The sequence below is a fragment of the Jatropha curcas genome, chromosome 8 (genome assembly GCF_041381405.1).
Source record: "Jatropha curcas cultivar XTBG-Jc1 chromosome 8, XTBG_Jcur_1.0, whole genome shotgun sequence".
Lineage (NCBI taxonomy): Eukaryota > Viridiplantae > Streptophyta > Magnoliopsida > Malpighiales > Euphorbiaceae > Jatropha > Jatropha curcas.
In genome coordinates this window covers 497,589-518,205 of record NC_143158.1, presented here as the reverse complement: position 1 = coordinate 518,205, position 20,617 = coordinate 497,589, and the positions used below count along the sequence as shown (strand labels likewise).

The 20,617-nt window shown below is 35.0% G+C and overlaps 5 protein-coding genes across 6 annotated transcripts; all 5 read right to left on the bottom strand.

Moving 5' to 3' along the window:
• Positions 1 to 89: 89 nt before the first annotated feature.
• On the bottom strand, positions 90 to 3,249 carry LOC105637535 (putative folate-biopterin transporter 2). 2 transcript variants are annotated; one of them, XM_037639463.2, is made up of 6 exons: positions 2,790 to 3,249; positions 2,344 to 2,712; positions 1,556 to 1,815; positions 1,368 to 1,463; positions 1,126 to 1,296; positions 90 to 856 (listed from the first exon to the last, which is right to left on the bottom strand). In XM_037639463.2, exons 2-6 carry the CDS (start codon positions 2,708 to 2,710, stop codon positions 251 to 253), a joined length of 1,500 nt encoding a protein of 499 aa, XP_037495391.1. In that variant the 5' UTR covers positions 2,711 to 2,712; positions 2,790 to 3,249; the 3' UTR covers positions 90 to 250. The 2 variants fall into 2 exon arrangements, with proteins under 2 accessions (XP_037495391.1, XP_089581119.1); XM_089724993.1 differs by having other exon boundaries at positions 2,344 to 3,248.
• A 1,194-nt stretch (positions 3,250 to 4,443) lies between these two features.
• Positions 4,444 to 7,977, bottom strand: UBP22 (ubiquitin-specific protease 22). Its single transcript, XM_012221011.4, has 3 exons — positions 6,736 to 7,977; positions 6,077 to 6,195; positions 4,444 to 5,753 (listed from the first exon to the last, which is right to left on the bottom strand). The coding sequence occupies exons 1-3, from the start codon at positions 7,494 to 7,496 to the stop codon at positions 4,975 to 4,977; spliced, it is 1,659 nt and encodes a 552-aa protein (XP_012076401.1). The 5' UTR covers positions 7,497 to 7,977; the 3' UTR covers positions 4,444 to 4,974.
• A 2,317-nt stretch (positions 7,978 to 10,294) lies between these two features.
• Positions 10,295 to 10,860, bottom strand: MAPR2 (membrane-associated progesterone binding protein 2). The gene has a single exon (XM_012221010.4). It carries the CDS (start codon positions 10,762 to 10,764, stop codon positions 10,462 to 10,464), a length of 303 nt encoding a protein of 100 aa, XP_012076400.1. The 5' UTR covers positions 10,765 to 10,860; the 3' UTR covers positions 10,295 to 10,461.
• A 1,056-nt stretch (positions 10,861 to 11,916) lies between these two features.
• On the bottom strand, positions 11,917 to 15,585 carry LOC105637532 (ER membrane protein complex subunit-like protein). The gene is made up of 6 exons (XM_012221009.4): positions 15,269 to 15,585; positions 15,113 to 15,169; positions 14,194 to 14,347; positions 13,265 to 13,362; positions 13,085 to 13,150; positions 11,917 to 12,350 (listed from the first exon to the last, which is right to left on the bottom strand). Exons 1-6 carry the CDS (start codon positions 15,395 to 15,397, stop codon positions 12,312 to 12,314), a joined length of 543 nt encoding a protein of 180 aa, XP_012076399.1. The 5' UTR covers positions 15,398 to 15,585; the 3' UTR covers positions 11,917 to 12,311.
• A 520-nt stretch (positions 15,586 to 16,105) lies between these two features.
• On the bottom strand, positions 16,106 to 20,201 carry LOC105637530 (thiamine-repressible mitochondrial transport protein THI74). Its single transcript, XM_012221008.4, has 8 exons — positions 19,801 to 20,201; positions 19,092 to 19,475; positions 18,147 to 18,361; positions 17,468 to 17,538; positions 17,272 to 17,373; positions 16,771 to 16,888; positions 16,529 to 16,664; positions 16,106 to 16,452 (listed from the first exon to the last, which is right to left on the bottom strand). The coding sequence occupies exons 1-8, from the start codon at positions 19,879 to 19,881 to the stop codon at positions 16,390 to 16,392; spliced, it is 1,170 nt and encodes a 389-aa protein (XP_012076398.1). The 5' UTR covers positions 19,882 to 20,201; the 3' UTR covers positions 16,106 to 16,389.
• Between the last annotated feature and the right edge of the window lie 416 nt (positions 20,202 to 20,617).

The window sequence follows — 20,617 nt, the reverse complement described above, 5'->3', positions numbered from 1 at the left end:
TAGATTAATTTAGATAAATTACATATATTTTATTAGAAAATTAAAAAAAAAAGAGGGTAAAAAAAAAATATTCTTGTGGCCTCAGGAAATTTCGAATGATTTAACGTATGACTAAAGATCAAATAATTCTATGGAAAGATACAATAAAAAAAAACATTGTTTTTCTACTTTCATTAAACTCAGTTGTATCGTGTGAACAATGATGTATGCAAGTTCAGTAAGAAGAAGAGCAATTTTGTTAAAGCTAAAGCTATTTACCATCAACACTGCTTATTAGGGAGACCAATTCGATATTTTCATTCTCTGTAGTTTCAGTTCTCTCTTCATCTTCTCTACCTAGAATTTCACTTGGAAGCAAGGAAGCATTGGGATCACCTTTTGGAATCATAAATATCAGACAGAGTGGACTAACTCTCAATATGCTACGGATTATAATGGCTAGCCATAGATTATCGAATTTCGTCCGAGTTACATCCAGTAAATGGAGTAGAAGGCCTCCTCCCCATGAAGATGAAAGTAGTCCAGCATTATCAATGGACATGAGCAGAGCAAAGAAAGTGCCTTCAATACCAGGAGGACAAAGCTTTGAACTTAGTACCAGAAGAGGCATCCATTTGAGGTTTCCAATCATTCGGGAGACACTTTCATCAATCACAATGAAGACATAATCTGGTATGTGAAGTTTCAAGTTTAGCCGCAGTACCATTACCAAATCTAGCATTCCTGACAAACCAAATAGCAATTGACTCCAGAAAAGCAGGTCTCTGAATGGGTGATCCTTCAGAATATTTTGGTATAGTATAGCCCCTAAAAGTGATCCAGCTGAAGCAACTGAAAATATGAAACCAATTGTCTCCTGCGCAAGGCATTTGCAGATTGTGAATTTTGTCAGCATTTCAGACAACATAGGAAAATGCTTTTGATCTAGCAGAATTAATCTACTGACAAATTTATGCTTCCACCCCAGCTAAATTTACTTTCACTAATTGCTTATAACTCTTTCACTAAATATTCTTCGTTTTTGAACTCAAAGTCAGTTCCATAATGGAGTTCTTGGCATTAGGTATTATGATAATATGCTCATTTTTTCAGAAAATTGGAGGAAAGAAGTGCAGAATCGTATACCTGGGAGAAAGATGGACCCTCTTTTGAATCTGTATACCAGTAGAACAACCCTTCATCGATATTCACACTCAATGCAAAGGATAAGTACATATATAAACATGGTCTCCAAACATCTGGAGATTTCAATGTCGTCCACATAGCCTTACCAGCACCAGCAAACTTCTGGTTTACCTGAGTACAGAAAGAATGTTAGAATACAAGTGTAGAAGTAACAGAGTGGACTAAAGGATGACAAAGAATACCTGTCTGTAATTGAAGTGGGGCATGAGGGGCTCATTAAGCACAATGCCAACGCAAAACACTAGTCCGGCTGGGATTGTCAGCAAACCAAATATGCCCTACCAGAAAAAAAGAAAAATATGTTTCAACACATAAAGTACCTATCTTTAAAAAGGAGGATTTAATAATGAAAACTAAAAAAAGCAGCAACCTTGGGGCCAATCAAGTGGACAAAAATACCGCTGATAGAAAACCCCACAAGTGCTCCAATTGATGAACTCAAAGCACATAAGCTTTGCATGTCAGGTGCAAGTAAAGGGTGAGTATTACTATTCTGTGCCACACAGGCATCTATGGTCACATCTGCTATTGCTACACCACAGCTTCCAGTTGTTAATGCCAACAGAGCAAATACAAGATGTAGCTTCCCGTGCAACGATACCAAAAGCATTGAGATCACACCAAGCAATCCTGAAATCAACAATGGCCAAAGACTGTCCCCATTATATGAAGAGAAAAAGTAACTTTCTTGTTATTTATTACGAGAACATATGAACATAATTTGTTCTGCATTATAGGAAACGAGAAGCAGACAACGAGTTTGCTATTCGCAGAGGATGCAACATATGGTGTTTTTCCTTAAATATGAGTAGAAAACAATTCCTATGTATTAGGGGCCAAAAAGGATTCTCCAAAAATGTATTATGAGAAAGCGAATCATCCCTATAAGATCATTTCACACAACTCCGATGAAAAATGCTTGAAATTACCATGATAATTTGCTACTAGCATGATAATTTAAATGAGATATCACATACTTAATTACCAAATTTAAGTTGGAAAGAGAAATATAGTCAAAAGTTAGTAATGATAAAGTTTTAATGCATTAATTAGCAGCTCAAATAAAACAAGGTAATCAATACCACCAAATTAATGAGATCGTGCCATACTAAATTGAGAAGGGGCAAGCAACCTAGCAGAAACAGAGGCATAATTTACCTGCTAAAATAAAGTATGGCCGCCTACGATACCCCGAAACAGGAAGAACGTCGGTGAGCAGGCCCCAGAGAGGCTTGACAAGCCAAGGAATAGAAATGATTCCTTGATAGATTTGTGACTCAGAAGGTTGCACCTTTTGAACATCTTTCATGTAATATTCAGTGGCAACACGATTAAAAGCTCCACCCAGTCCCTGGCTTATGCCGTATACAGCCAACACTCCGAACACAAAACTCCAGTGTGTCTCGTTGCCTAGCATTTTGAACCAATAAATCGGAGTACAGAAAAAGTTACAGGACCCTCCTCTTTTCTGTTCATCTTCCTCCACAACCTCACCACAGGATTCCAGATTCTCAGCCTCCACCATAACTTACAATTTAAGACGAATCAATTAGCAAGAAACAACAACACACTTCACAAAAATCAAAGTTTCGTTAATTATGCACCTCAAAATCGACTGAAATTCCCCCAAAAAAACTAAAATTTCCAAACTTGAACACAGTTTGCCAAAATCTCAGCAACAATCGAAATTTGGCTTATATGGAAGGCAGAAAACCAACCCACTACACCAAACATGCCTTCTCTGATCTGGGCTTCTTTTAAAAATCAAAATTAGCTAAAATCAAGAAGTATTAAAATGTTATAAAATCACTCTGTCACTTCTTAAGGATTCATTTCACACGAGAAACAGATTTTTCAAATGTAGATCAAATACAAAGAAAGTGGTTCCAAGGTCAGAGAAGGTTTAAGGACCTCTCCTGTTGTTTTCAACACCAGAGTTGAACAACCTTGCCAAAAAAGAACCGGGACTATGTTTTATTACAAGATGTAGATTTTGGTAGGGTTTTAACTGTACAAAAGGAAAAAGATCTATGCTCCTATACGGTAAATCTTATCAAAGTATATGAATTTCGAAAGAGAACTTTGACCCACCATGAATCCATTGGCTGGATAACATTGTTTGACCCAAAATCTTACATTATTGGTCAATTAAAATACTAAACTGTGACTTAACGTATAGAATCAATTGCAAGTATTCAGGAGCATCCGCTTCAATGAACTTTGAAACGTGGATAAATCTGATTGGCTCCACGCAAGTAGGGACAAGTTACTTTGGATCTAGACGCACCTAGCCGTGGGCTTGTCCGACGAGGGTGTCTTTTCCGATCAAGTGTATCTAATGTAATGTAATGACAAGCGAAGAGCAAAGATACTAACACAAACGGTCATGCAAGTTTTCGTGAAAGTCGGTCAGTTAGGCTGACATAGTTTTTCTTTATTACATAATAAATTTTTGGAAGGATACAATTATTAGGATTTAGAAAACTTTTTACATATGTTTGATCATTAAATCATTAATTTAATGTTAAAGATTGGGTTATTAGTGTTGATGACAGCCTTGAGTTTCTATATATTAATATAACCTATTCAAGTTTTATCCATGTGCTACTGCTAGAGTTATTTATTGCTTTTGTTCCACTTGTGCTTTTCATAAGGGATTAATTCAACTTTTTTTTTTTTAGTGTTTATTTTTAGATTTTAGAATTATTGAAATTTTATAATTTAAAAATATGTTAAATATAAAAATGTATAAAAATAATAAATTATAAGAATCATCAACTTTTCATACGGATAATAATATTTGGTGACTAATGGCAACTGCGGTAATTAAAAATAGTGATTAACAATAATTAATAAATTTATAAATGTAGTTATAAAGTTATAAAAAATCCGTTAATATTTAAAAAATATTTTCCTCCTTTCAGAAAAAGAAAATCATTTCTTTTAAGATGATTTGATTTTTATTTTTGATCAGAAAACTCATTTGGCTATAATATAAAGTGAGTGTATGGATCCAGAAAGCATACATTTGAAATCCATTTACTTGTATTTATTAAAAAGAAAAAGACCACACCGTTGTCTTGTTCAATATTCCTCGCAGAGATGGATACACGTGGCATTTAGAGTGGCTGTTTATTGTTGAAAAATGGTTAGTTAACCAGCTAGCATGGGGTTGGTGGTTATAATGAGAGAGTAATGTGTCATTTTTGGAAGACAATTAACCAAAAAGGACATGTACAATTCATCATTGCCCACAAATTTCAGGCGCTAAATAGGGTATATGATTCTCCATTAATTTTAAATGAACAAATATATAATCAAGTACATGACTGACCTGCAGTCAAAGAATTACCAAGAAAAAGTCATGCAAAGAACAGAAACATGTAGAGAAATCTCCACTTTCTGGCAATATTTCTCAGAACTTATAATCATACAGTCTAACCATTGAAATATCATGTTAGGTAGGTGCAACTTAAACCAGCAACTTATGGGTTTTTTAGATGGATAGTCTTCATGAACCCACAACTTGGTTCTTGGCAATTGTTTCTTCCATGGCTCAACCTTGGTTGTAGCAGTCAAATGAGATTTCTTCTTGGCCTAGTGCAACCCTCATCCAGAAGTAAAATATGATTTCCTATTTGATGAGCAATTTTCTCTGAAAGCACGATCCATCCATGAAAACTTCTGTTTCTTTCATCTCAATTGGGATGTAAATGGCCTTGGAGGAAATTATCAGTCCTTTCTGATTCTGCCAATTACCAACAACAATCATAGTCCAAGAACCCCACTTTAGCAACAACCGGCAATAGGAAGAAATGGATCTCTTCTTGGGGGCATTGGTATGCAACTCAAATCCTCGTTTGCTTTGCAGTAAAACATTTTCTGTACATAGAATATCATATAACACTGAGAAGCCCTTACTATTGTTTCATCAACCTCGGTAATCCACGCATCATCACATTTGTACCACTGGTTTCTTAAACGAAGATAAGTCACATAGTGCCCCGATTCTAGCATTCCTGAATGGGTGATAACAGCAAAAATCTCAAATTCTGCAGAGATATCTGCTTCATCATTCTCGAAAGAAAAAATTCTATTCCCAAACCTCTTTCTGACAATTGAGGATGACATATATGAAGTCATGTCTAAGAAGAATGGAAATTGCAGATGCCAATCTATTTTTCTTGACATTTTTCTAACTGTTGAATGCTCAAACCGTTTGACATGTAAAGATAACACCAGTGGGAGCCTTTGAATTGACATTTGCTTATATGAGTCCTGTTTTTCTTGACAATTTTGGCAATAAAATTTCTGGTCCGACCCCAACTTCTCAGGCCTTGTAAACAAATCCAAACAGGACGAAAGAGTACATCTGCCTGAGTTCTCATTCAACCCAACAGACTTGTTAGCTACATCAGTGGAAGACAGTATACTTGAGTCCATGTCAAGTGAAATGTCAAGACAAGGGTCGTAAGTTGTTGAAGTAAACCCACAGGTCATGCAAGTGACATCTGATCTCAACGTCCCCGAGAAAACCCTATGAGCAATACACTGACAATCTCCATTATCTGCACAACAGTATAAATTTATTGTAAGAACAGATTTGCCTAGAAATGCAGAAAAATCCCCCAAGTCCATTATCAACCACATTTTCAAAAGAAGTCAAGATTCTTCATTATGTAAAATTCACTACTCTATGGAGAATGTCAAAACCGGATATGCTAACAAAGTGTTTGAAATTTGCTTTTGAGAATTATTTTACATAATCTGGAAGTAACAATGCTATGAAAAGCCATAATTTTTTATTATTTTTTTAAGAATCCCATAAAATTGAAATAAATCATGATCACCGAGTCAAAAGAACACTGTATCTCAGCACCTACATGATTACCTTTACTCAGGGTTCTTCCATTTACTTCCCTCTCATGGATTGCATCTAACAATGAAATGAAGAATTCATGAGCATCCTGCTGCTCGTAACTAGCTAAATTTGCTGAATGCTGCCACCAACTTCATATAGAAACAAAATTGCATTACTAAAGCACAAGTTCATCTCCAAACATCTGATCAGAATATAAAATGGTAGAACTGAACTATGAAGATACCTAGCACCATACTGAAACTAGTATACCAATCGCAAAAAAGAAGTCCATTATTCCATAGGACTTACTATTACAATCATCAATACCACCAACCAATCCCAAAACTAGATAATGACAATTTTCAGTGCACTAGCACACAAAAGATGGGAAATTCCATCTGAAAATCCTTAAAAAGCAGCAGACTCCATACTTTCTGCTGAACATTAACTGATAGTGTTATGAAACACATCTCCAATCTTCATTTCTTAGGAAGAGCAATGTTGAATCTAATAACCAAATAATATGATTTGAATTAGAGCTTTTAAAGATTTTTTTTTTAAAAAAAAACAAGGACAAATTACATACCCTCAGAAGGCCTAAAGCAGACATAAATCTTTTGTAATGAATCAATCCACAAAATCATCATATCAATTACACCGAAACTAAAGGATGCATATCAATAGCAGACCTGTAAAGAAACTGCGCTGGGCTGTACGGAGTCCGATCCCCAGAATACAAAGCTGAGAAAATAACATCAATATTGCAAGCCAAACATGACTGATCTGATGATCTTTTCCTACAAGCTTCACGATCATGCCGATCACTCAAGAAGTAATTTCTGAAAGGAGGTGCATGAAGTAATGCTTGCAACACAGAGTTCAAGAAGCAAGTGCTGCCCAAATTGTTTAATCCTCTTAATCCCAGAGGATAACAGGATTTTTCCCTCCGATCCCTCATCGAAATCAACTGTCTAGATTTCTCTAAATCCAAATCCACCAATGAATACAATTTCCTCCTCTTCCTTGATCTCCTTATGCCATCGTTAAAGGTCTGAGTATTATCTGACATGTCCATCATGCTTTTGGACACGACAACCTTATCAAAATCAGGATCATAAACCTGATCACTGCACAAACAACAATAAAGCTCCGATCTTTCAATGTCAACAGCTATATCATGACCATTCTCTGATTGGGTATGCAAAAGGGTGTGTCTTGAGCATGAGATCGACGAGCAAACCAAACATAGAAAGAATCTACCTTGATACCCATTACAAACACTGCAGTTAGGTATCTTTGTCTCACACGTATAAATGCTGGTTCTTCCATTTGGAGTAGCTTTAAGGTAATTTTGAAGAGATTGATAGCCACTTAAGCCATGCCTCAGCTTGTAATCGGCAAGATGCTTACAAGGTTTTGGGTTTGTGCACAAAGGATTTCTTGTGGCCATATTGATTGGGGATCGAAAGAGAGGTATTAACTAGTGACTGAAAAAGGGAAAAAATGAATTATTAGAACAAAATGGGAAAATTAACAAAAACTAGTAATCAAGTTTTTATGGAAAACAAAGATTCGTCTTTTAGCGAAACTAAGAAGAGAAATTAAGTGAAGGATCTTAGATAGGATTTGGTAAAAAATAAATGGGTTAAAGACTACAATTAGTTGATATGTGAAAGAGGGAAGATGGAAATAGGCACTATTTGGCTATGTCTTACTATGAGAGAGGAGGAAGAGGAGAAGAAGGTGCCTTTTGGACGAAAAGACCGACTGTCTAGTTGTCTCTTCTCTTGGTTTCTACACAAACCCATCAATCAAGAGTTGTTCTTCCCCACAAATCAGGACCGTTAATTCTTTTAAATATTTTAATCATGATTTTGGATGATAGTGTCAGATATCACCAATTTTCCATGGCTGCGCCAATGGATGGTTAGGGTTTTGTAGAAAAGCAGTAGCAATTGTGAGGGTCATCTCATCTAATCTTAGCTGCTGTTAGCCCAAAGGTTAAGAAAGGAATGGACAATGTCAGAAGTTTTCTTAGGATTGTATGTTAGAAAAACGATTGATAGGCCTTTTTAATTAACGGGCTGTTAATGGGCTTCAGTGTGTTCCACAAACATGTGAAACATATGACACTCTACCATGTGTCGTGTTTTTTTCCCTATACTAATCTAGCAAATCTAATTTTTCACCTATATCAAAACTATGAGATGCAAGATTTTCTTAATTAAAAGGTTAAGACGATTACAATATTACATTTTCCTAAATTATATGTTCACACAATCTTAGCTCTACCCTATTAATGTTTATGTAAATTTTTTTTTTTTGACAACTTTTGTCATCGCATGTGTAGGTTGCTGAAATGAAAGGAAGGTTAATTAGTGCATAAATGACATGATAATATCGATGTTCTTCGCTCAATACTCAAAATAAATAAAAAGATTAAATTTATACTGTTTCTTATAAAGATAAATACTTTTGGCCCAAGTTCGGCCTTTCACAACCACAATTCATTACGGTGACATAAAAATAATGACTTTTGAGAAATTTAAGCAATTGTCTTGATGATATGATGACTTACTATTAGTGATGTGATGGTTTGGTGTTGGTCATATCATCATTAAAATTTCAACCAATCAGATTTTGTGAGGACCGTAGCCTGCCACCATATCGTGGTGGCCGAAAATTTGAATCAATTAATAAACTTGCCTATTATACATCAAAACAATCAGAATTTCATGAGGATCTCAATTGTGCTATTAATTTTAATGAATTTTATGGATTTCATCAAAATTCTCAAACTCAAATTTCAATTCATACAGTCATTTACCAAATCCTTTTAAGTGAACACAAAATTAAGTTTATTTTATAGATAATTATGAACTTAAGATTAACTCAACAAGAATTGTAAATCCAACTGTTAGGAGCGAGCTCAACAGGAGCTTAGTACCGTTGTTAGCATCAGTGTCAGTCTAGAAGGAAGGGATCGCAGCTCGCTTGAATCGTGAGCAGAAGAGAGAGAACGACGTCGAGCGGTGGCGACTGAAGGCTGAGATTGCAGCTTGCCGCTGTTGCGTCCACTAGAAACAAAAACAGAGGGAGAGAAGGAGAGAGACTGGTGGCGTGATGACGAGTAGAGGATGGGTTCGTTTAGCTCAGGTGGTCGAAAACAAGAGAGGAAGAGAGAGAGAAGAAGAGGAGAAGAAGGAAAAAGAAAAAAAAAAATTCTTGCATTTGTTTATTAGTCTAATCAAACTATAATATTTCTTCTTCTCCTCCTCTTCTTCCTGATCCACTGGCGCTCAACCCTTCTATCTCTCTTTCTCTCTTATTTCCAACCACCTGAGCTAAACAAACTCATCCTCTGCTCGTCATCACGCCACTGGTTTCTCTCCTCCCCTCCCTCTGTTTTTGTTTCTGATGGACGCAATAGAGGCAAGCTGCGATCTCAGCCTTCGATCGCCGCTCAACAACAATCTTAGCCTCCAATCGCCACTGTGACGTCGCTCTCTCTCTTCTGCTAGCAATTTAGGTGAGCTCCTCCTAGATTGATGGTGACACTAAGGGCGATACGCTGCTATTAATCACGCTCCTAACAATTGGATTTACAATTCTTGTTGAGTTAATCTTGGGTCTATAATTATTAATAAAATAAACTTGATTTTGTGTTTACTTAAAGATTTGGCGAAGGACCAAATCGTGTGAATTGAAATTTGAGTTTGTAAAATCGATAAAATTCATAAAAATGAATAGCAGGCTCTCATGAAATTCTCGTCATTTTAATATATAATGACAAATTTCTAGATTTGTTAGATTTTTCCTGCCACCCCACAGAGTGGCTGGGGTAGCCCGGTGGCAATGGCAGCAATTTAATTTGACAGGAGAAAAATCTTTCTCACTTCTCTCTATTAAAAAATAATTAAACATATTAAGGATATTATGGACATTTCTGTTTCACTGTGCCATTTAGCATTTAGCATTGCTCTTATAAAACCCTAAATCATGTAGATGAGGAAGAAACCTTAAAAAAAGATACTTGTTGCTGCGTCCTCTGTTTCTCCATGGTTCCAAATTTGATTTGATTGAGAATTTGGGTGAAAGATAGAAGGAAAAAAAAAATCAGAAACCAAGAAACAAACAGCCAAACAACATGGTAATTTATCCAGAACATTTCAACAGGAGAATATGCCTTATTAATATTAACATAAGGTCATTTCACAAAGAAAAATGGAGAATTGAAAAGCTTCTAACTTCACAATAACCCAGATTTATTCAATCGGAGATTACAAAGACAGAGGAACAATCCCCATCCATATTACCAACAGAGACAACAATATGATGTAAATTGATACTCACAACGGGTAATTGATCTTCGAGATTAACACAAATACAACAGATAGATAGAAACATAAGAAAATTCAAGAGACGACACGGCCAACAATGGGATACTTAACTTCGAATTTCTTCTCCCAGTCATTAAGGACACCAATTTCCTTCTCGGTTAGGCCGTCCAAAGAAGGAGAGATGTCTTCATCGTTCTTGCTCATCTTCGCCAGAGCTCTACTAGCGTCTTTACCAGCGAACATGGCGTATGAGCCACCTGGTCCGTAGAAGGAGTTGCCGGCGGTCACATCAAAGACGCGTCCCTTCACTGCTATATAAATTGGCTTTGATGGGTCTGTGCCGTTGTATTGGGCCAGTTGTTCTGCAGTGAACTCCATCTAGGGTTTGATCTGTTTTTTAAGTTTTTAGAGATGATACAGAGAGCTAAATCAGCTAATGGATATGAGAGCCACTCCGTGCATTTTCTGTCCGCAAATTCCATTTATATTGCATAAAAATATACATAAAAAAATCAGTAAATATTATAATTATAATTATAATAATAATAATAGTAGAGTAGCAGTTCTCGGATATGAATGGTGTAATAACAGTTTTACAATTTTTAATGGTTAAATATTAATTTTAAATTATTTAAAAGTAATAATTTTAGGTTTTAGGGGAGTCCAACTGCCCATTGGACGTATCGGTTGTAGTTTGCTCAACCACCGGTCAAATCTGCAAATTATTAGGTTTGTTTTGATATCCGAGCTCTTTTATTTTTATAAAATAATTTATTGAAAAATAATTTACTGAAAAATAATGTAAAATAAATTATTTAAAAATAATTTTTTAAAAAATTAAAAAATATTTTACAGTAAATTATTTTGCAATAAATTATTTTATAAAAATAATTTAATTAATTTTTAATATTTTTATTTTGTGTTGTTTGGTAGTAATATTAAAAATTAATTAAAAATATTAAAATTTTTTATCTCATAAGACCATAAAAACTATTAAAAAATTTTATAATTTCAAAATTTTATTATTAAATATAAAAAATATAAAAAAAATATAAATTATGAAAACCGTCAATAATTAGTGGTGGTGGTTACCAATAGCCGGTGGTAAAGTAGTAACTATGATAATTAATAAACTATAATGATTAATAAATTAAAAAAAATATGAATTTATAAAGTTTAACAATATAAAAAAATGTTTTACACTTTAAAAAATGAAAAATTATTTTCCTTAACAAAACGACTTAATTTTTCTTTAACCAAAAAAATATTTTTTGTTAATTTATTTTTTTAAACGCTCCAAACAACGAAAAATTATGAAAAATATTTTTCTACAAATTATTTTATGGAAACAAACCAGCTTTAGAACTTCAAAATTATGTTTTTTAAATCCTCAAAATCTGGCCTCTCATTTTTATGCACAACTATAATGTTCCACCACAGGAGGATTCAAATGGTTTCTCTTAATGTACCTACGAAAACCAACTCCTGTTTCCTTGCAAAAATAATACAATTCAATAGTACATAACTACAGGATCAGAACATCACCATTCAATTTCCATGATAATCACAAATTTTTCAATGGTTTAACACAAGTACAACTTCAAACTGACTTTTTGGAAGAAACCCTGACAAAATGACTGGAATATCAAATATGGTGTTCATCAGCTGTTCAAGAAAGGACTTTGGGGGGGGGGGGGGGGGGGGGGGGGGAAGAACTGTGGATCTCATTAATAGTCTACTATCTATGAAACAAATTGGAGCCTGCCGCTGATGTCATCCTACATAAACAATCGGGGGGAGTAAATCATCCATGGTGGCCACATCCACACATAACTGGTAATCAGCCAACAATAGCAAGTCCTCAACCGAAGTTTTTTCACCTCAACCATTCATTAGATTGATGGCCAACTGCAAAAGGAACTACATTAATGCAGGGGAATGCCACCACCTGAATATTCAACCTCCTGAAAGTTAAACAAGGAAATAGTTCAGTTAGTGAAGGTTGCTATGGCAGGCGATCAATTCCTAGACATGAATATGATACTTAAAACAGAAGCAGTTCTGTTACTAATGAGTTTGCAAACAATGCAAAACATGTTGGCGTGCATCTCATTTATATTTATAGGCATAATTTTTGCGGATGAGATTCACCACATGAACTATATAAAAATTCTAACTCCCATAGATCAAATACAAAGTGCACACTTTCTGAAATAATCACAAATCAGTTGCCTTCAGGTCAATAAACTTTATAATATTGGCAGACCCGTCTCTTTTTTTTCCCTTTTTGACCATTCAGCCCTGTCCAAATTAGGGGATCTAGTTTGAGTGGAACTACAAATGCTCATTCTATTTTAGTAATAACTCAACCAGTCTGTCTATCTTCAATTCTTTTTTACCATAAAGATTTATTACATGGAAAGCATGTAGGGAAAACACCAATAGCACCATAATTGGGGTTTTCTGTCTTTCTGCATCATCACTGTTTGTAAAATAACAATAGCAGTACACAATTCAATGCCCACTACTAATGTTATATCCATTAACCACTTAACCTACAAGGATAATTACCATGATCACAAATAATTGCAGATAAATTCAACACTATAGAAAAGAAGATAACATGTTAGATAAATTCCTTTTCTATAAGATAAAATGCTTCACACCAAGTAGAACTTCTCAGGAAGACAAAACAAACCTGAGCTGGAGGCAAGGATGAGACCCAGTCTGATGCATGTGTTGGAAGAAGCCCCAACGTGTTAAGCTGCAAACACCAAAGATACAGAAAACGATGAGATGAAATACTCCAATTTCTGTTTTACCTTTCTTAGCAAAAGGAACAATTTTATCTATGAAAGCCAAGGAAAAAGAATTTCACCTTCCAAACGCCCAGTGCTAAACCCCCCAAATTAAGTGCAATAAAGAGCAACTTAGGCCCAAGAAGCTCTACTCTACTGTCTTTATATGGCTCAAAAACTGCAAGACAAAACACAAGATAATGATTTAAAACTTTAGTTGAAAGAACTTCATAACCACGGTAGATCCAAATGTCAATAATCATGAGAACTCTTAATAAACCTAAAACAGTGTAAGAGCAAGACAGACATTGATGGTGGTTGTAATTAGAAAGGTAAGTAAGAGACAAAGGCGTTGCCTAAGGCATAAAAGGCCTTATATTACTAAGAAAAACAACACAAAGATAATTAGACTCACAGAAGTTAGGGATCCAACAAAATTAGTAATTATCAATTAAGTGCAGATTTTATTCACCCAGCATGCAGGACTAAAGAAAGAAAGCACAAATAAAGAAGAGGACGATGATCCATGGGGATGCTCGTGATTCCTAATTCTCATTCTCATTTAAGATAACAGAAAAATCCAATCGTTAGTCAATTTTGTTATAATTACTCCTCGATATACTCTTTGCAAGATAGAGTTAGAAAAAAAAGGAAAGGTTGGTAGTTTCAGAAGGCTCTTGGGCAAAGCAAATGAATAGAAATCCCCAGGGAGAAAATGGAGAGAGAATGAAGTGCAGGAATCGGTTTGTGGATCTATAGAGGCACTTTACCTGCATCAAAGTGAATCTCATAGTTTCTTCCAAATGCAGAAAGTATGATTTATTTGCTCCCAAATAACTACACATATGTATATTTAAGTTGGTAAATTTACTGTTTTCAAGAGGTAGAGCAGAAGCACCATCCTGATATAAAATGAGTTCATGAGACATTGTGTGAGCTATCCTCCACTAAACACCATCCCCTTATTTACAACAGAGCAACAATGAATAGGAATCTCTAGTTGGCTTACCCTTCCCAACCCCTTGAAGGGCGCTTATGGGCTGCCAGAGAGCTGAGAAGGTGATACCAATGCTAAACAAATGCACCGTATTCCCAGCCATCCACATCATGAATCCCATCATCATCAAATTCTTGAAAGGCGCTTGTGCCACTTCCCAAGCTTTCTGTTTACAAATTATAAAGACAAAGGTATTAATTAAAAATATAACCATTATCAATTTCATACAAATAATTTTGTGAATTATTGCATGACGATGATTAAACTCGGCAACCATTCCCAGAACTCCAATGTAAAACACAATCAGAATATCTAAAAATTAAGCTCAATGCTTCCAAATATAAACTTCATTTTAGAAAATCAGCATATTAACAGACAACCATACAAAAATGAAATCCTCTAGAAAAAAAATAATGATTTTCAGAATAGACAAAACCACACCTCTTGATGAATTATCCTCAGAAAATAATCTATTCAAACCTAGACAAAGGGAAAAACCTTTAATAAATTAACACCCTTAATCAAATTTAAATCTCAATTATTTACCAGTGCTTGACCATCGTATTAACTAACATCTCTACAGCAACAAGTTATTCCTTCTCAAACAACCATACACTTGAATCATTAAATATTCATTTCAAAACGAAACCCTTTCACCCAGTATACATCCCATTATAGTAAGTCAGAGTGGAGTTATAAATGTTAAGATCCCAAAACAGAACAATAGCTTTCGTTGCCATCTCTAAAATCAGCTACCGAAAAGTGAAATAAATGGCTCCATAATCCACTGCAATTTTTTTTTTCCAGAAAAGAAAATAAAAAAAAAAACTCCTGAATCAATTCTATCAATCCGGAAAGTAGAAGAAAACAATTAAAACTCAAATAAATAAATAAATAAATAAAATCAAAATCATAATATGCACAAGCTAACCTGAGCTTTCCAATTAACTTCAGCATCCTTCTTCTGCTTGGTTCCCGTTGAATCGTCCTATGGAAAGTTCACATCCAAGTGAGATTAAGAATTAACTAAATCCGCAAGTAAACGCAAAGGATTTGATTCGAATAAATTGAGAAACTAAAAAAACACCTGATCTTGAGTGGCGCGAGAGAAGCCAGGAGGATCAGGAATATCCCGAGAAGAAGGAGCAGTTGAATTGTCAGTGAAATCGACAGCCCATCTACGGCCCGAACCCAACACTGCTTTTCCTTTGTCCATCTGCTTTCAATTGGATTTGAGTTTTCTGAATTGAAAAAACAACAACAACAGAATCGAATCGATAGACACTTTAGCTTTCTCCTCGTTCTACTAGCGTGTTTGGAGCTTACAAGAGAGCTAGTGTAGGTGCAGCAGCCGCTCCAGAAGAAATTCCAGGAACAGACGGCTTTCCTTTATTGTGTTTTGTTTTTGTTTGTGCGTGTTGTGTTTAAAAAAACCTATACTCGACCGTATCCAATCATTTTTACCCTTTCGCTATTAATTACGTTAATTATCTATAATGATAATTTAATTATTAATTGCTATTTTTGGTTGATAATCGAAGTTTCTCCATAATAATACTCCTTAATCACTATTAAAAAAATAATATTAGATATAATTTTAAATAAATATTCATGCAAAGCAATTTGACAATCATATATATTTTTATTTTTTAATAACTAAGAATTGTAACGTAAAAGCAATTTGTGAATTTTTATATAACTAAAAGGTATAACTCCCTCTAAACGAGCCACAGTTTTTAAACTCTTCTCGTACTTGCGGAAATTAATGATAAATTAATTTTTTCAATAATCTTCTCACACTTGCGGAAATTAATGATAAATTAATTTTTTCGATAACTTTTAACTATTTTGATACTGTTTTATCAAATATTAAAGAGAATAATATTGAAAAACTGTTACGGAGAGAGACCATAATCTTTGCCAATTTCATGGATCCAAGATGTAGAAATTTAATTAACAAAAAGGACATGATCTACATATTAAGTTGAGAATCATGATCTTGCAATTTATTCCACCATTCAGATGAAATTCCATAGGAAACTACCTTAATAAAGAGGAGGAGCTCTTAACGAGCATCCTAACAGTAGTATTTATCTGCACATTATAAACGGGGAAGATAAAGTTCACTCTTCAAAGATTCGTGTAACTGTAACCGTAACACTCCCAATTCACAAGATTATGCTGCTTGTCAAAACCAGTACAGAGCTGCTACAACTCCCGCTTGACCGAAATTTTGTCCGAAATGTTGGCTATAACAAAACCTGCAAAAACCTGAGTCCAATAAACTTTGTCAGTACAAATTGCCCATAAATGTTGCTTTTACAAGTACTGATGGAAATACGCATGCCTGAATGCATCCCAAGATGTAGATTGCCGAGTAGTGACGCCCGTGTATAACCATATCCGCTACCATTGCAAGAGGTATTGTCAATGACATGCCCAATGTTGCAACCAGTGGAGTAGTCCAAACTACAGAAAGTGCCCTGCAGAATTTATAACCAATATCACTAAAAGATCTAATGGCAACAGCAAAATGTTTATTATCAGTGTTCAATCAACAGAGAAGTAATTCACGACTGACATACATACCAAAAGTAATCTGACAGAACACTTCCCACAACGCCATTTAATAGCACAACTTCATAAATGAAAGTTGAATGTGGAAAGTTGAATGTCGGTTCAATCCCCACAGCATGTAATGGCCACACTGCAAGAAACAATATTGCCACGAACTGAGCCACTTTAGAAAAGGAAAAGTACAGGCATGAATGTTGGAATTAAGTATTGGGATCTACAACAGCACTCACAACCTTAAAGAAACTTAAAAGCTATCACACATTTTATTTGAACATGGGGTCGAGAGTCGTTTTTTACTTTACAAATGGTCATGCTAGCTCCTGCATCTATCTATATATTACAGATAGATAAATGCACTTATCAGTTCCCCAATTCCATCATTTAAACATTTGCACCCTTCATTTCATAAAAATTATGTCTTATGTTTCAGTTTTCATGCATGTATTTCTCTTCTTAGATCCCAAGTTTGCAACAACAAAGTGAGAATGACCTAGAGAGTAGCAAGCTACTTACAAAGCCACCAAAGCCCTAAAAGAGTAAAGAGACCAATGTAACCAAAGACTTTTTGCATATCAACTTTCTCGCCTTCTGATCCAGCACATTTCTTGAGCAGCACTGTACTTAATAGACCAGTCAAGGAAGAGATGTCAAAAACAACCTTGCAAAAGTTAAATTTGAGCATGATCACTGACAAATTCATACATCTAACCTGTGAATAAGCCATACAGTATTGCGGAGAAAAGACCAAGTATGTCCCCTTTGATGGAATGTCTTCTTGTCCTTAGAAACATAAATAAGTCATAGTTTTAACAACTGGTGAAGAAAAATTACAGAAGCAAAAAAATAAAGGAGGAATAAAAGTGTCAAGTCTTGAACCTAAAGATCCTTTCTGTAATTCTACGTAAGTGGCCCTCAAATATTGTTTGTAAATTAATATGCGAGCAAAACTTTAGGTTCGTGTAAAACCGTAAACATTTCCCCGAAGTATCAGTAGCAATTCAGGTCAGAACACAGCGAAAGCCATAAATGAAACAGATCTGTGTCTATTATTATAGTAGAGAGGAGAAGCTACATGGACCACATGAATGCCCAAGGAGGATAGCAATTCAACTTTTCAAAATGTGCTTCTTGTACGCAAACTTTAAACCCCTCCCTCCCTCTCCCACTTTCAAATGCCTTTTTGATGGACCAGTTCATCAGCCAGGCCCAATGCCCATTGACATAAGCTAAAAGATTTTCTTAGAATCTGGCCAATATTAAACATTAACTCAAAGCTATATGATGTCCTTCAAATTGGTGCATAAGAGTGGATGTCATGTATCAATGAATAGAGAAGCTATGAAGATACATTTGGGACATTGTTGCTTCCATATGACTCAATAACTTACTCAGAGATGCTCAATGCTTCATCTGCAGCCCAAGTTTTTCCAACTGTGGTCATGGCAACACCAGCCATGCTGATAAAAACAGCAACCAACTTTGCAGTATTGATGGAGTCCTGGCCAAGAATAGCTCCAAAGAAAAGAGTAAAGAGCGCCGAAGTAGAAGTTAAGACAGTTGTACTTGCAACACTTGTGTTTGCTAAAGCCGAGTTTGATAGATACTGCATTATTAAAGCAACTTAAATAGTAATTCAGAATGTTTATGAAGGGACCTTGAAGACCAGCATTACATGAAAATCATTAAAACAAGATCAAGAAAAGACAGCTTTGAGTCATCAAAGCCAAATCAGGTTACGAGTTCTCCAATTACTCATTCAGCATCAGAATAACTATTATAAAAAAAATAGAACTGACTCGCTGTATACAATTAAACAGAATCAGAAAACAATTGCTTCTCAAGCAGTTGTTGAACTATGAATTATCAAATTCAGGTACATAGATCATCTATTAATATCAGCTATGCCAATTCAGCTTCAATGTTACAATCACTGATCAGCAGATTTCTGATGGAGCTATGCTGACTTAACATTATGAAATCAAGAGCAGTATTAGTAAACCCCATATGCAAAATCATTGGCAAAGTCTGTTTTCTCAGTTAAAAGAATTACAACTTCTCCCTTTTGTTGCTGAAGTAATTAACAGTCATCCACGATTCTCTGGGTCAAATGATTTATCCAGATTTTTCTGACTCCTATTAACTACCAATTCTAAACAATGCCCAATCATCCTCAACAACTTAAATTATTGGGAAGAGTAACTGCTTAGCCTTTAATTAGTAATGACTTCTTTTCTTTATCAGTAGCCATGCACAATATGCCCTAGATTTCCCCAACAAGCTCCTCTACAAAGCTAATGGATCCTGAAGAAAAGTTGATGAACGAATCAAATTACCTCTGTTATAAACCAGATTGGAGCAAGATATAAACCATACTTGGCAACTTCCCATGAACTAGGTTCGCAATACGGTTGGAGCAAAGGAGGATCTTTTTCCCCTTTCTTCACAGTCACAGGCCAACCCTCCTCCCTTTCACTGAGATCCTTGTCAGTGATTAGGCAGCAACCGGTGTCGGTTTCTGGGCCTTGGTGCACATCATTGATTCTAAGAGGTATAGTAAGTCCAGAAGAAGAGTCCCCTCTGTAGAAATTCCTTAACAAGTTGGTCTGGAACAAGCTACAGAACCAATCCTTTACAAGCGCTATGGGTAGATAGACTACCATAAGAGACACTCCAAGATATGTTAGTGCAAATGGCTGTTTGTACTTTTCAAAGATATTCTGCATGAAATAGGAAAGGTGAAAACAAATTTTATCATCGCTAACGATATATAACAAATCAAATGTGCTGCTCAAAAATAAATTTGTCAATAACAAAGAAAGAAACATGGGAGCTGAGTCGTATTGGAAGTGTTACAACACCCATAAACGTGAAAGGATACGTGATTTCAAGACAAAATTTTCCTTTTATTTCTTTTTTCTTTTACTTTGATGGGAATAAAATATTTTCATATATTTTTCTTTCTTTTTGCACATTTTCTTGACAATCAAACAGAAAAGGAAGAACCAACCATAGAAAAAGAAAGATCCATTCAAAGCCAATTACCTGAGTGACCTCTGCAGAAGTAACCCATATGAACACAACTGTGCCAATCAATCCCAACCCAGCTTTATATCTCCAACCCATTTGCCTAAGTCCCCAATACTATCGCAAAATTCTCAATAGAAAGCAAAAATAATCCCAAATTTGAAATGAGTAATCTTGGATTTGCTATAAAGTGTTCATCTTTCGACAAGAACCGAGCACTAGAATTAATACAAGATCAATAGTTGGTGTGATGATGAATTGACATGAATATATTTCATTTCTTTGTTTCACTGAAAATTAATAACATTCCCTTCCTGCAATTAAGTTTTTCGGTTTCTCGGCTAATTTCAGGTGCCACCAACAGATTTAAAGAGCAAGACAAATGGTGATGTTTTGACAAGGTTCTCTTCCAGCTTTGGGATGGCGTGGCAGCAAATGAAATCTGATGCTGTAACTGTCATCCATCTGATGGGCCCCAAACGTTACCACGTCGTCAATCGAACCTCCTGATGACTTGTCAATTTCCGTGGCAGTCAGACTCATACAAAATTTATATTTGCTTCAGAATAAAAGCTTAATTGATGTCTTATTTAACCATAACAAACAAATATTATCTGAAGGATTTGAATCCTCTTTCAGGCCCAAAAAATTATACTATTTCTATTTAATGATAGGACTATTATTATTAGTACATAATAATATATATTTTTTAATTGAAATTATTTAAATTTCAAATTTCACAAATTTGGTAAAAATATTAAATTCATAAAAATTAAGAACATTTTTATGATTTAAAGAAATAGTTTAAAAGATCCCTCAATTTAATAATGAAGGA